Source organism: Neolamprologus brichardi, chromosome 7, assembly GCF_056152115.1.
Source record: "Neolamprologus brichardi isolate AB-2024 chromosome 7, ASM5615211v1, whole genome shotgun sequence".
In the NCBI taxonomy this organism is placed as follows: Eukaryota; Metazoa; Chordata; class Actinopteri; order Cichliformes; family Cichlidae; genus Neolamprologus; species Neolamprologus brichardi.
This window is the reverse complement of record NC_142110.1, coordinates 57,798,684-57,810,675: the sequence shown is the minus strand read 5'-3', so window position 1 is coordinate 57,810,675 and position 11,992 is coordinate 57,798,684. Positions and strand designations below refer to the sequence as shown.

The 11,992-nt window shown below is 51.0% G+C and overlaps 2 protein-coding genes across 2 annotated transcripts; one reads left to right on the top strand and one right to left on the bottom strand.

The window, feature by feature from the left end:
- Positions 1–2,177: 2,177 nt before the first annotated feature.
- Positions 2,178–3,869, top strand: LOC148102251 (uncharacterized; the record flags this gene model as incomplete). The annotated part of the gene is made up of 3 exons (XM_087842720.1): positions 2,178–3,167; positions 3,402–3,461; positions 3,702–3,869. Coding segments are annotated over exons 1-3 (1,218 nt in total), but the record flags the coding sequence as incomplete, so codon positions are not given.
- A 12-nt stretch (positions 3,870–3,881) lies between these two features.
- LOC148102250 (uncharacterized) lies at positions 3,882–7,503 on the bottom strand. Its single transcript, XM_087842719.1, has 3 exons — positions 7,467–7,503; positions 4,241–4,892; positions 3,882–3,885 (listed from the first exon to the last, which is right to left on the bottom strand). The coding sequence occupies exons 1-3, from the start codon at positions 7,501–7,503 to the stop codon at positions 3,882–3,884; spliced, it is 693 nt and encodes a 230-aa protein (XP_087698845.1).
- Between the last annotated feature and the right edge of the window lie 4,489 nt (positions 7,504–11,992).

The following is an 11,992-nucleotide window of genomic DNA, read 5'->3' as shown; positions in this document are numbered from 1 at the left end:
TGAACTTATAATAATTTCTGAGCCACTGCTTTGTTAGAAACTATTACACAGAGCGGCCAAAGCACTTGGCAAAGCAGACCTGGCTAAAACGATGCTTTTCGCATGCTGAATAAATCATTTCCATATGGTTTAATTAAATCCTTGAGTACATCGAATAAAATGTCAGATTTAGCTGTTTCTCTGCTCAAAATACAATATCATATGAGTTCATACTGCAGGCAGAAATACAATATACATGTTTTAAACTTTGAAAACATTCAGAGCAGATTATAACTATTACATTACTGTTTGCTGCTTTTCAACCATCAAGCCATTCAACAGTTTTGATTGTTTCCATATAAGAAAACTGGACTCTTTGGCACCGCTATAGATAGAAAATGATCAACTCAGTCATTTAACCATTTTCTTGCTTCCTATTTCTAGTATTGTGGAATGTTTGCTAGAATTTCTGTTTAAAACCACACTGATAAAAACAGTTTTTCTATGATCAATTAATACAATCTAAAAAAAACTGCTGTAATCTGCTCAAGGTTCAGACTAGAGCCTGTCCCAGGACACTTTCGGCAAAAGGTGGCATGAAAAGCTTCTATGTCTATCACACAAATGCATAAACAGACAAACACTTTCACACTCTGCCTCAGCCAGGCATTAAATTCAACCTTCTGGCTGTCAGGTGACTTTGCAAAACCACTGAGCCACTCTGAGCAAATTCCCTCCTGTTTAATTCCAGCGATGCTGAAAACAAACCCCACAACCTCATCATCAAAAGTAATGCAGCCACAAGAAATAATTCTGCTCTCTATTTTTCATTACTGCAATCATTTGCGAACAACAAGAGCTGTGACAAGATTGAAAGAGGGCATCTCATTTCCAGTTTCAGTTGGTTCGTCTTGAAAAGTTAGTTTTGAAAACAGTTTTCTGTAGTAATTTTTGTAGGATGTGTTAATGTAAGTCCTGGAGACTCAAGACTTTAGCTGAGAGACAACTTAAAGCCGGACATTTCCACCAGGTTAAACTGTGAAATTGCTCCCTTTATTTACTAATGTTAAAATGATAACGTGAAAACATTGCCTTATGAACTTAAAATGCATCTACTTTGCATTTTCTCTAAAGAAAAATGGCCATATATATATTTCAACAACATGTTATTGATGTTTGCTTCCAGGCAGCAGTGTTAAATTTTCCAACTTACTTTTGAAATGAGCTACTGTCATTGATCACACACTACCTAATTTGTAGCATTATAGTACAATAGTTGTGACACAGCATTCTATTCAATGACGCAACATAAGTCAAATATAAGCACAAAAGTAGACTAACTAGTCTTGATGCCTTCTTAATCATCCAGGAAAGTAAATCTCCAAAAGTTGATTCTGTTCATCTGGACGTAGCGTTTTGTGGGAGAAACGTTTCGTCACTCATCCAAGTGACTTCTTCAGTCTCAGCTGACTGCAGGTTTCCCCAAATCTTATAAACAGTACATTTGCACAATGACAGAGTAACATAGTGTACGCTGTTAAGTGCCAGGAGGATTGCCAGGATTTATACAGTGGGGCAAAAAAGTATTTAGTCAGCCACCGATTGTGCAAGTTCCCCCACTTAAAATGATGACAGAGGTCAGTGTCATGGTCCTGGGTCGGTGACCCAGCGCTTTCGGTTGATGATTATCACTTTCTAGTTTATTCTGTTTTGTATTGGTGGTTGGGGTTTGGTTGTGTTTATTTTCCCTACCTGCGTCTCCCTCGGTGCTCTGTTCATGTCCCCGTGTTGTTATGTAAAACAGTCTGTGTGTTTCCTGTTTTACTTTGTAGGGTTGTCTCGTTATGTCCATTAGTTCCAGCTGTGTCCCCGCCTGTCTGCCATTACCCGATTACCCTGTGTGTGTGTATATATAGTGGGTGTCGGTCTGTGTTCGTTGTCGCGTCGTCTGTGTTTCATGGTGTCCTGTTCCTCGTCTGCGTCTCTCTGCCACTCACCTCGTTCGTATGATCTCCGGTTTGTTATTTAGCTCACCCAGTTTAGGTTTATGTTCTGTCCTGCCCTCAGTTGTGTTATTTGTGCACTGTAAATAAACCCTCACTCATATCACCATATCGGCTGTCTGCATTTTGGGTCCTCCTTTTCCTCCACACCACACGGCTCACCCCGCCAGCCGTGACAGTACGACGCGACCAAACATGGACCCAGCAGCATCCGCACCTTCCCAGGAGTTTCGGGAGGAATTGATTGACTCCGTTTCGAGGTTAGTTAACCTATGGCTTGAGCATGAGGGGGAGGAATTTCACCGCGCTGTAGAAGCCAGGCTACAGCAGCTTATTTCTGCTCACCCCTGGCTACTGGATTCTCTTCACCCGCTCGCACAGGACTTCATTCTGCACGAACTTCACCTTCACCCTCCAGCTGCTACCGCTTCCCGACCCAGCCCGGCGGTGAATGTGTTGCACTGCCCGCCGGGGAATCTGCGGCCCGGCCCGCCGGATGTGGAATTACCCGGCCGGTCGGAGCTATCCTCAAGAAAGAAGCGACGTTCACGCCGCCGACGCCCATCGCCACAGCCGGGCCCCGAGAGTTCTGAGTTGCCGGCTGTGGTGAGTGGAAAAGGCACTCTTTCTGTTTCGCCTGAACCTGTGACTGTTTGTACCGGGGCTGTGTTTTTTGAGCCAGCTGCCCAGCCGGTAGCTCGGTTAGCTGCCCAGCAACCACTAGCTCAGTTAGCCGCTCAGTCGTCACCTCCGTCACATTCAGCCTCACGACCCATAGCCCAGTCATTACCACAGCCAGACCGACTACAAACTACGTTGCAGTCCATAGCCCGGTCAATAGCTCAGTTGGTAGAAGACTCATCAGCTCAGCCACCAATTCAGCCATCATCTTCACCAACTCCTCCTGTACAACCAGCTAGGCCAATTCAATCTGAAAGAAACTATTGTTCACCCATCTGTTCCAGGCAGAGAGACAAACCACACAATCCTGCAAACGTTCCTCAAGAGCTGGCCAGTTCTGAGACTGAGACGCACTCCAGGGCCTCCCCAGAGGCTGGGTTTCAGCCCCCAGCAGACTCTGGACCCCTGGAGGTAAAGAAGCCAGCTGAGGACTGCACCCGGCTGTCGCTGCCTGAGCTGAGTCAATGCTCGGTGCAGCTGCGGTCAGCCTTGTGTTTGCCAGAGGCCACCGTGCCTGCTGGTTCTGTTCTGCGCCCGCCAGAGGTCCCCGCGCCTGCTGGTTCTGTTCTGCGCCCGCCAGAGGTCCCCGCGCCTGCTGGTTCTGTTCTGCGCCCGCCAGAGGTCCCCGCGCCTACTGGTTCTGTTCTGCGCCCGCCAGAGGTCCCCGCGCCTGCTGGTTCTGTTCTGCGCCCGCCAGAGGTCCCCGCACCTGCTGGTTCTGTTCTGTTCCTGCCAGAGGCCCGTGTGCCTGCTGGTTCTGATTTGTTCCTGCCAGAGGCCACCGTGCCTGCTGGTTCTGTTCTGCGCCCGCCAGAGGTCTCCGCGCCTGCTGGTTCTGTTCTGTGCCCGCCAAAGGTCCCCGCGCCTGCTGGTTCTGTTCTGCGCCTGCCAGGGGCCCCTGTGCCCGATGGTCCTGAGACTGTTCTCGCTGGAGGGCCCGAGGAGCCCGTCCAGCCTCCTGTCCCGTCCGCTGGAGGGCCCGAGGAGCCCGTCCAGCCGCCTGTCTCGTCCGCTGGAGGGCCCGAGGAGCCCGTCCAGCCGCCTGTCTCGTCCGCTGGAGGGCCCGAGGAGCCCGTCCAGCCGCCTGTCTCGTCCGCTGGAGGGCCCGAGGAGCCCGTCCAGTCCCAAGACTCGTCAGCTGGAGGTTCAGGAGAACCCAGCCAGCTTCCTGCCTCGTCAGCTGGAGGGCCTGAGGAACCTGTCCAGTCTTCTGCTTCGTCAGCTGGAGGGCCCGAGGAGCCCGTCCAGCCGCCAGCTGCAGCCTCCGTGTCTTCATCCTCGCCAGCTGCAGCCTCCGTGTCTTCATCCTCGCCAGCTGCAGCCTCCGTGTCTTCATCCTCGCCAGCTGCAGCCTCCGTGTCTTCATCCTCGCCAGCTGCAGCCTCAGCTTCACCCACGCCGTCGCCTGGTCCAGCTCTGGCTTCGCCGTCGCCTGGTCCAGCTCCGGCTTCGCCGTCGCCTGGTCCAGCTCCGGCTTCGCCGTCGCCTGGTCCAGCCTCTGCATCCGCGTCGCCTGGTCCAGCCTCTGCATCCGCGTCGCCTGGTCCAGCCTCTGCATCCGCGTCGCCTGGTCCAGCCTCTGCATCCGCGTCGCCTGGTCCAGCCTCTGCATCCGCGTCGCCTGGTCCAGCCTCTGCATCCGCCTCGCCTGGTCCAGCCTCAGCATCCGCCTCGCCTGGTCCAGCCTCAGCATCCGCCTCGCCTGGTCCAGCCTCAGCATCCGCCTCGCCTGGTCCAGCCTCAGCATCCGCCTCGCCTGGTCCAGCCTCAGCATCCGCCTCGCCTGGTCCAGCCTCAGCATCCGCCTCGCCTGGTGCTGCAGGGGCCACGCGACCTTCAGGTCCCGAACTGCCGCCTCGACATCGGCGGTCATCTGCCAGGCCGCTTGTTGGGCGTCATCGTCGCTATGGACGTCCTCCCAAACGCCGCCGCTACCTTCCGCGCGGCCGGCTTCCGGACTTGTGTCGCCACCGCCGTTGCTGTCCGCACGGTCGGCCGCCTGAACTGTTTCCCCGTCGCCGCCGCTGCCGTGTGCACGGTCGGCCGCCTGACCTGTTTCGCCGCCGTTGCTGTCCGCACGGTCGGCCGCCTGAACTGTTTCCCCGTTGCTGTCCGCACGGTCGGCCGCCTGAACTGTTTCCACTTCGCCGCAGCTGCCTCCCGCGCGGTCGGCTTTTGGACCTGAATTGTCAGCCTCCGGGCCGGCCTCCTGAACTTTGTTTTGGGACCCTGTTCGGGAACTCCAGTGTGTGATGTGTTTTGGACAATTCGTTTGGCCCACTGGAGCTTGTTTTTTTTTGTTTGGTTGTGGTCCCTCCGTCCTGGACCCCCCGCCGCCCGCCCTGGGTTGGTCGTCTGTTTTTGTTTTGGGCTGTCTGGAGCCAGCCCTTGGAGGGGGGGTACTGTCATGGTCCTGGGTCGGTGACCCAGCGCTTTCGGTTGATGATTATCACTTTCTAGTTTATTCTGTTTTGTATTGGTGGTTGGGGTTTGGTTGTGTTTATTTTCCCTACCTGCGTCTCCCTCGGTGCTCTGTTCATGTCCCCGTGTTGTTATGTAAAACAGTCTGTGTGTTTCCTGTTTTACTTTGTAGGGTTGTCTCGTTATGTCCATTAGTTCCAGCTGTGTCCCCGCCTGTCTGCCATTACCCGATTACCCTGTGTGTGTGTATATATAGTGGGTGTCGGTCTGTGTTCGTTGTCGCGTCGTCTGTGTTTCATGGTGTCCTGTTCCTCGTCTGCGTCTCTCTGCCACTCACCTCGTTCGTATGATCTCCGGTTTGTTATTTAGCTCACCCAGTTTAGGTTTATGTTCTGTCCTGCCCTCAGTTGTGTTATTTGTGCACTGTAAATAAACCCTCACTCATATCACCATATCGGCTGTCTGCATTTTGGGTCCTCCTTTTCCTCCACACCACACGGCTCACCCCGCCAGCCGTGACAGTCAGTAATTTGCACCAGAGGTACACTTCAACTGTGAGAGACAGAATGTGAAAAAAAAAAAAAAATCCATGAATTCACATGGTAGGATTTGTAAAGAATTTATTCGTAAATCAGGGTGGAAAATAAGTATTTGGTCAATAACAAAAATACAACTCAATACTTTGTAACATAACCTTTGTTGGCAATAACAGAGGTCAAACGTTTACTATAGGTCTTTACCAGGTTTGCACACACAGTAGCTGGTATTTTGGCCCATTCCTCCATGCAGATCTTCTCAAGAGCAGTGATGTTTTGGGGCTGTCGCCGAGCAACACGGACTTTCAACTCCCGCCACAGATTTTCTATGGGGTTGAGGTCTGGAGACTGGCTAGGCCACTCCAGGACTTTCAAATGCTTCCTACGGAGCCACTCCTTTGTTGCCCGGGCGGTGTGTTTTGGATCATTGTCATGTTGGAAGACCCAGCCTCGTTTCATCTTCAAAGTTCTCACTGATGGAAGGAGGTTTTGGCTCAAAATCTCACGATACTTGGCCCCATTCATTCTGTCCTTAACACGGATCAGTCGTCCTGTCCCCTTGGCAGAAAAACAGCCCCATAGCATGATGTTTCCACCCCCATGCTTCACAGTAGGTATGGTGTTCTTGGGATGCAACTCAGTATTCTTCTTCCTCCAAACACGACGAGTTGAGTTTATACCAAAAAGTTCTACTTTGGTTTCATCTGACCACATGACATTCTCCCAATCCTCTGCTGTATCATCCATGTGCTCTCTGGCAAACTTCAGACGGGCCTGGACATGCACTGGCTTCAGCAGCGGAACACGTCTGGCACTGCGGGATTTGATTCCCTGCCGTTGTAGTGTGTTACTGATGGTGACCTTTGTTACTTTGGTCCCAGCTCTCTGCAGGTCATTCACCAGGTCCCCCCGTGTGGTTCTGGGATCTTTGCTCACCGTTCTCATGATCATTTTGACCCCACGGGATGAGATCTTGCGTGGAGCCCCAGATCGAGGGAGATTATCAGTGGTCTTGTATGTCTTCCATTTTCTGATGATTGCTCCCACAGTTGATTTTTTCACACCAAGCTGCTTGCCTATTGTAGATTCACTCTTCCCAGTCTGGTGCAGGTCTACAATTCTTTTCCTGGTGTCCTTCGAAAGCTCTTTGGTCTTGGCCATGGCGGAGTTTGGAGTCTGACTGGTTGAGGCTGTGGACAGGTGTCTTTTATACAGATGATGAGGTCAAACAGGTGCCATTCATACAGGTAACGAGTGGGGGACAGAAAAGCTTCTTACAGAAGACGTTACAGGTCTGTGAGAGCCAGGGATTTTCCTTGTTTGAGGTGACCAAATACTTATTTTCCACCCTGATTTACGAATAAATTCTTTACAAATCCTACCATGTGAATTCATGGATTTTTTTTTTCACATTCTGTCTCTCACAGTTGAAGTGTACCTCTGGTGCAAATTACTGACCTCTGTCATCATTTTAAGTGGGGGAACTTGCACAATCGGTGGCTGACTAAATACTTTTTTGCCCCACTGTACATCTTTGGCTACCAAGACTGTATTTTATTTTACTTTAATTTATTTTGGTTAAGTAATGGTTAGGTAATACTCTCTGCTTGCCTTTTCATAAAACTAACCACTTGCCACTGCACTAAACATGAAACAAAGGAACACGAATAATAAGATAATCATAAATAAATTCAAAAAATAAAAATACAATACCTAAAATATCTAAACTATGGAGAAAAAACATTTAAAAATCAAATTTAAATATATTAAATAAGAACATAATGAATCCAAGGGATCATGGCAATAACAGTGTGAACTAAGTCATTATTGCAAAGTGGTTATTTACTCTTGCGTTTGTTGACGTGACTGACTGCGGTAGACATTGGTAGACCTGTCTTACTTTGGTTTCATAACAGGGATGTAAGATACAATATCATTGTGCCTGAGGGGTTAAGGATTATGTTGCTGTTGAGGGACACATGAAAAACAAGAAATGCCCCAGGTACATTAAAAGCAAACACTTTTAATGCACAACATAACCGAGAGCTGTATGAAGGGGAGGAAAAAGTTACCAAGTCACTTTGGGGTATTGACATTAAAAGTGGCCAGTTTGTCAGCTGCTGCACCACTGAGGTCAACTGGCTAACCATCACCGCCTGGAACTGCCACAAACACTTAGGATTGTGTCCTGAACAGAGTGTTAGAGACACTCACCGAGAAAACAACAGAAAGGGTTGCCTTGACCTTGCAAACCCGTGGTGGCAGCAGTAGAAAATACTCAGAAGACTAAAAGCAGAGCAGCACAACTTTGGAAAGTGACTATCAGGTAGTAATATGAAGATTAAGAAAAACTTTTCAAATCAATTATCTCCACCACGCAAGTGCCCTGCAACACTGTTGTGAAATAATTGAGCTAATGGGTTTTTGTTCCCACGCATATGGTATCAAACCTCTCTCCAGCAATTAAGATCATTATCCGCCCTTGTGTTCTTGTTTAAGCACATTTCGGGTCCATTTCGCTAACTCACGGGTTGAGATCAGATTGAATTTAAAGCTCAAAACCTACTGTGTACTTTCAACCCTGTTAAAACACATCAGGTGACCACAGGAGCCCGTCCAGCCTCCTGTCCCGTCCGCTGGAGGGCCCGAGGAGCCCGTCCAGCCGCCTGTCTCGTCCGCTGGAGGGCCCGAGGAGCCCGTCCAGCCGCCTGTCTCGTCCGCTGGAGGGCCCGAGGAGCCCGTCCAGCCGCCTGTCTCGTCCGCTGGAGGGCCCGAGGAGCCCGTCCAGCCGCCTGTCTCGTCCGCTGGAGGGCCCGAGGAGCCCGTCCAGTCCCAAGACTCGTCAGCTGGAGGTTCAGGAGAACCCAGCCAGCTTCCTGCCTCGTCAGCTGGAGGGCCTGAGGAACCTGTCCAGTCTTCTGCTTCGTCAGCTGGAGGGCCCGAGGAGCCCGTCCAGCCGCCAGCTGCAGCCTCCGTGTCTTCATCCTCGCCAGCTGCAGCCTCCGTGTCTTCATCCTCGCCAGCTGCAGCCTCCGTGTCTTCATCCTCGCCAGCTGCAGCCTCAGCTTCACCCACGCCGTCGCCTGGTCCAGCTCTGGCTTCGCCGTCGCCTGGTCCAGCTCTGGCTTCGCCGTCGCCTGGTCCAGCTCCGGCTTCGCCGTCGCCTGGTCCAGCCTCTGCATCCGCGTCGCCTGGTCCAGCCTCTGCATCCGCGTCGCCTGGTCCAGCCTCTGCATCCGCGTCGCCTGGTCCAGCCTCTGCATCCGCGTCGCCTGGTCCAGCCTCTGCATCCGCGTCGCCTGGTCCAGCCTCTGCATCCGCGTCGCCTGGTCCAGCCTCTGCATCCGCCTCGCCTGGTCCAGCCTCAGCATCCGCCTCGCCTGGTCCAGCCTCAGCATCCGCCTCGCCTGGTCCAGCCTCAGCATCCGCCTCGCCTGGTCCAGCCTCAGCATCCGCCTCGCCTGGTCCAGCCTCAGCATCCGCCTCGCCTGGTGCTGCAGGGGCCACGCGACCTTCAGGTCCCGAACTGCCGCCTCGACATCGGCGGTCATCTGCCAGGCCGCTTGTTGGGCGTCATCGTCGCTATGGACGTCCTCCCAAACGCCGCCGCTACCTTCCGCGCGGCCGGCTTCCGGACTTGTGTCGCCACCGCCGTTGCTGTCCGCACGGTCGGCCGCCTGAACTGTTTCCCCGTCGCCGCCGCTGCCGTGTGCACGGTCGGCCGCCTGACCTGTTTCGCCGCCGTTGCTGTCCGCACGGTCGGCCGCCTGAACTGTTTCCCCGTTGCTGTCCGCACGGTCGGCCGCCTGAACTGTTTCCACTTCGCCGCAGCTGCCTCCCGCGCGGTCGGCTTTTGGACCTGAATTGTCAGCCTCCGGGCCGGCCTCCTGAACTTTGTTTTGGGACCCTGTTCGGGAACTCCAGTGTGTGATGTGTTTTGGACAATTCGTTTGGCCCACTGGAGCTTGTTTTTTTTGTTTGGTTGTGGTCCCTCCGTCCTGGACCCCCCGCCGCCCGCCCTGGGTTGGTCGTCTGTTTTTGTTTTGGGCTGTCTGGAGCCAGCCCTTGGAGGGGGGGTACTGTCATGGTCCTGGGTCGGTGACCCAGCGCTTTCGGTTGATGATTATCACTTTCTAGTTTATTCTGTTTTGTATTGGTGGTTGGGGTTTGGTTGTGTTTATTTTCCCTACCTGCGTCTCCCTCGGTGCTCTGTTCATGTCCCCGTGTTGTTATGTAAAACAGTCTGTGTGTTTCCTGTTTTACTTTGTAGGGTTGTCTCGTTATGTCCATTAGTTCCAGCTGTGTCCCCGCCTGTCTGCCATTACCCGATTACCCTGTGTGTGTGTATATATAGTGGGTGTCGGTCTGTGTTCGTTGTCGCGTCGTCTGTGTTTCATGGTGTCCTGTTCCTCGTCTGCGTCTCTCTGCCACTCACCTCGTTCGTATGATCTCCGGTTTGTTATTTAGCTCACCCAGTTTAGGTTTATGTTCTGTCCTGCCCTCAGTTGTGTTATTTGTGCACTGTAAATAAACCCTCACTCATATCACCATATCGGCTGTCTGCATTTTGGGTCCTCCTTTTCCTCCACACCACACGGCTCACCCCGCCAGCCGTGACAGTCAGTAATTTGCACCAGAGGTACACTTCAACTGTGAGAGACAGAATGTGAAAAAAAAAAAAAAATCCATGAATTCACATGGTAGGATTTGTAAAGAATTTATTCGTAAATCAGGGTGGAAAATAAGTATTTGGTCAATAACAAAAATACAACTCAATACTTTGTAACATAACCTTTGTTGGCAATAACAGAGGTCAAACGTTTACTATAGGTCTTTACCAGGTTTGCACACACAGTAGCTGGTATTTTGGCCCATTCCTCCATGCAGATCTTCTCAAGAGCAGTGATGTTTTGGGGCTGTCGCCGAGCAACACGGACTTTCAACTCCCGCCACAGATTTTCTATGGGGTTGAGGTCTGGAGACTGGCTAGGCCACTCCAGGACTTTCAAATGCTTCCTACGGAGCCACTCCTTTGTTGCCCGGGCGGTGTGTTTTGGATCATTGTCATGTTGGAAGACCCAGCCTCGTTTCATCTTCAAAGTTCTCACTGATGGAAGGAGGTTTTGGCTCAAAATCTCACGATACTTGGCCCCATTCATTCTGTCCTTAACACGGATCAGTCGTCCTGTCCCCTTGGCAGAAAAACAGCCCCATAGCATGATGTTTCCACCCCCATGCTTCACAGTAGGTATGGTGTTCTTGGGATGCAACTCAGTATTCTTCTTCCTCCAAACACGACGAGTTGAGTTTATACCAAAAAGTTCTACTTTGGTTTCATCTGACCACATGACATTCTCCCAATCCTCTGCTGTATCATCCATGTGCTCTCTGGCAAACTTCAGACGGGCCTGGACATGCACTGGCTTCAGCAGCGGAACACGTCTGGCACTGCGGGATTTGATTCCCTGCCGTTGTAGTGTGTTACTGATGGTGACCTTTGTTACTTTGGTCCCAGCTCTCTGCAGGTCATTCACCAGGTCCCCCCGTGTGGTTCTGGGATCTTTGCTCACCGTTCTCATGATCATTTTGACCCCACGGGATGAGATCTTGCGTGGAGCCCCAGATCGAGGGAGATTATCAGTGGTCTTGTATGTCTTCCATTTTCTGATGATTGCTCCCACAGTTGATTTTTTCACACCAAGCTGCTTGCCTATTGTAGATTCACTCTTCCCAGTCTGGTGCAGGTCTACAATTCTTTTCCTGGTGTCCTTCGAAAGCTCTTTGGTCTTGGCCATGGCGGAGTTTGGAGTCTGACTGGTTGAGGCTGTGGACAGGTGTCTTTTATACAGATGATGAGGTCAAACAGGTGCCATTCATACAGGTAACGAGTGGGGGACAGAAAAGCTTCTTACAGAAGACGTTACAGGTCTGTGAGAGCCAGGGATTTTCCTTGTTTGAGGTGACCAAATACTTATTTTCCACCCTGATTTACGAATAAATTCTTTACAAATCCTACCATGTGAATTCATGGATTTTTTTTTTCACATTCTGTCTCTCACAGTTGAAGTGTACCTCTGGTGCAAATTACTGACCTCTGTCATCATTTTAAGTGGGGGAACTTGCACAATCGGTGGCTGACTAAATACTTTTTTGCCCCACTGTACATCTTTGGCTACCAAGACTGTATTTTATTTTACTTTAATTTATTTTGGTTAAGTAATGGTTAGGTAATACTCTCTGCTTGCCTTTTCATAAAACTAACCACTTGCCACTGCACTAAACATGAAACAAAGGAACACGAATAATAAGATAATCATAAATAAATTCAAAAAATAAAAATACAATACCTAAAATATCTAAACTATGGAGAAA

Bases quoted from the DNA above. Each gene is read 5' to 3' on its own strand.
- LOC148102250 (XM_087842719.1), bottom strand. From the start codon at position 7,503: ATGTCTACCGCAGTCAGTCACGTCAACAAACGCAAGA. The intron at 4,893-7,466 runs GTAAATAACCAC...GTTCCCGAACAG, and splicing joins TCACGTCAACAAACGCAAGA to GGTCCCAAAACAAAGTTCAG.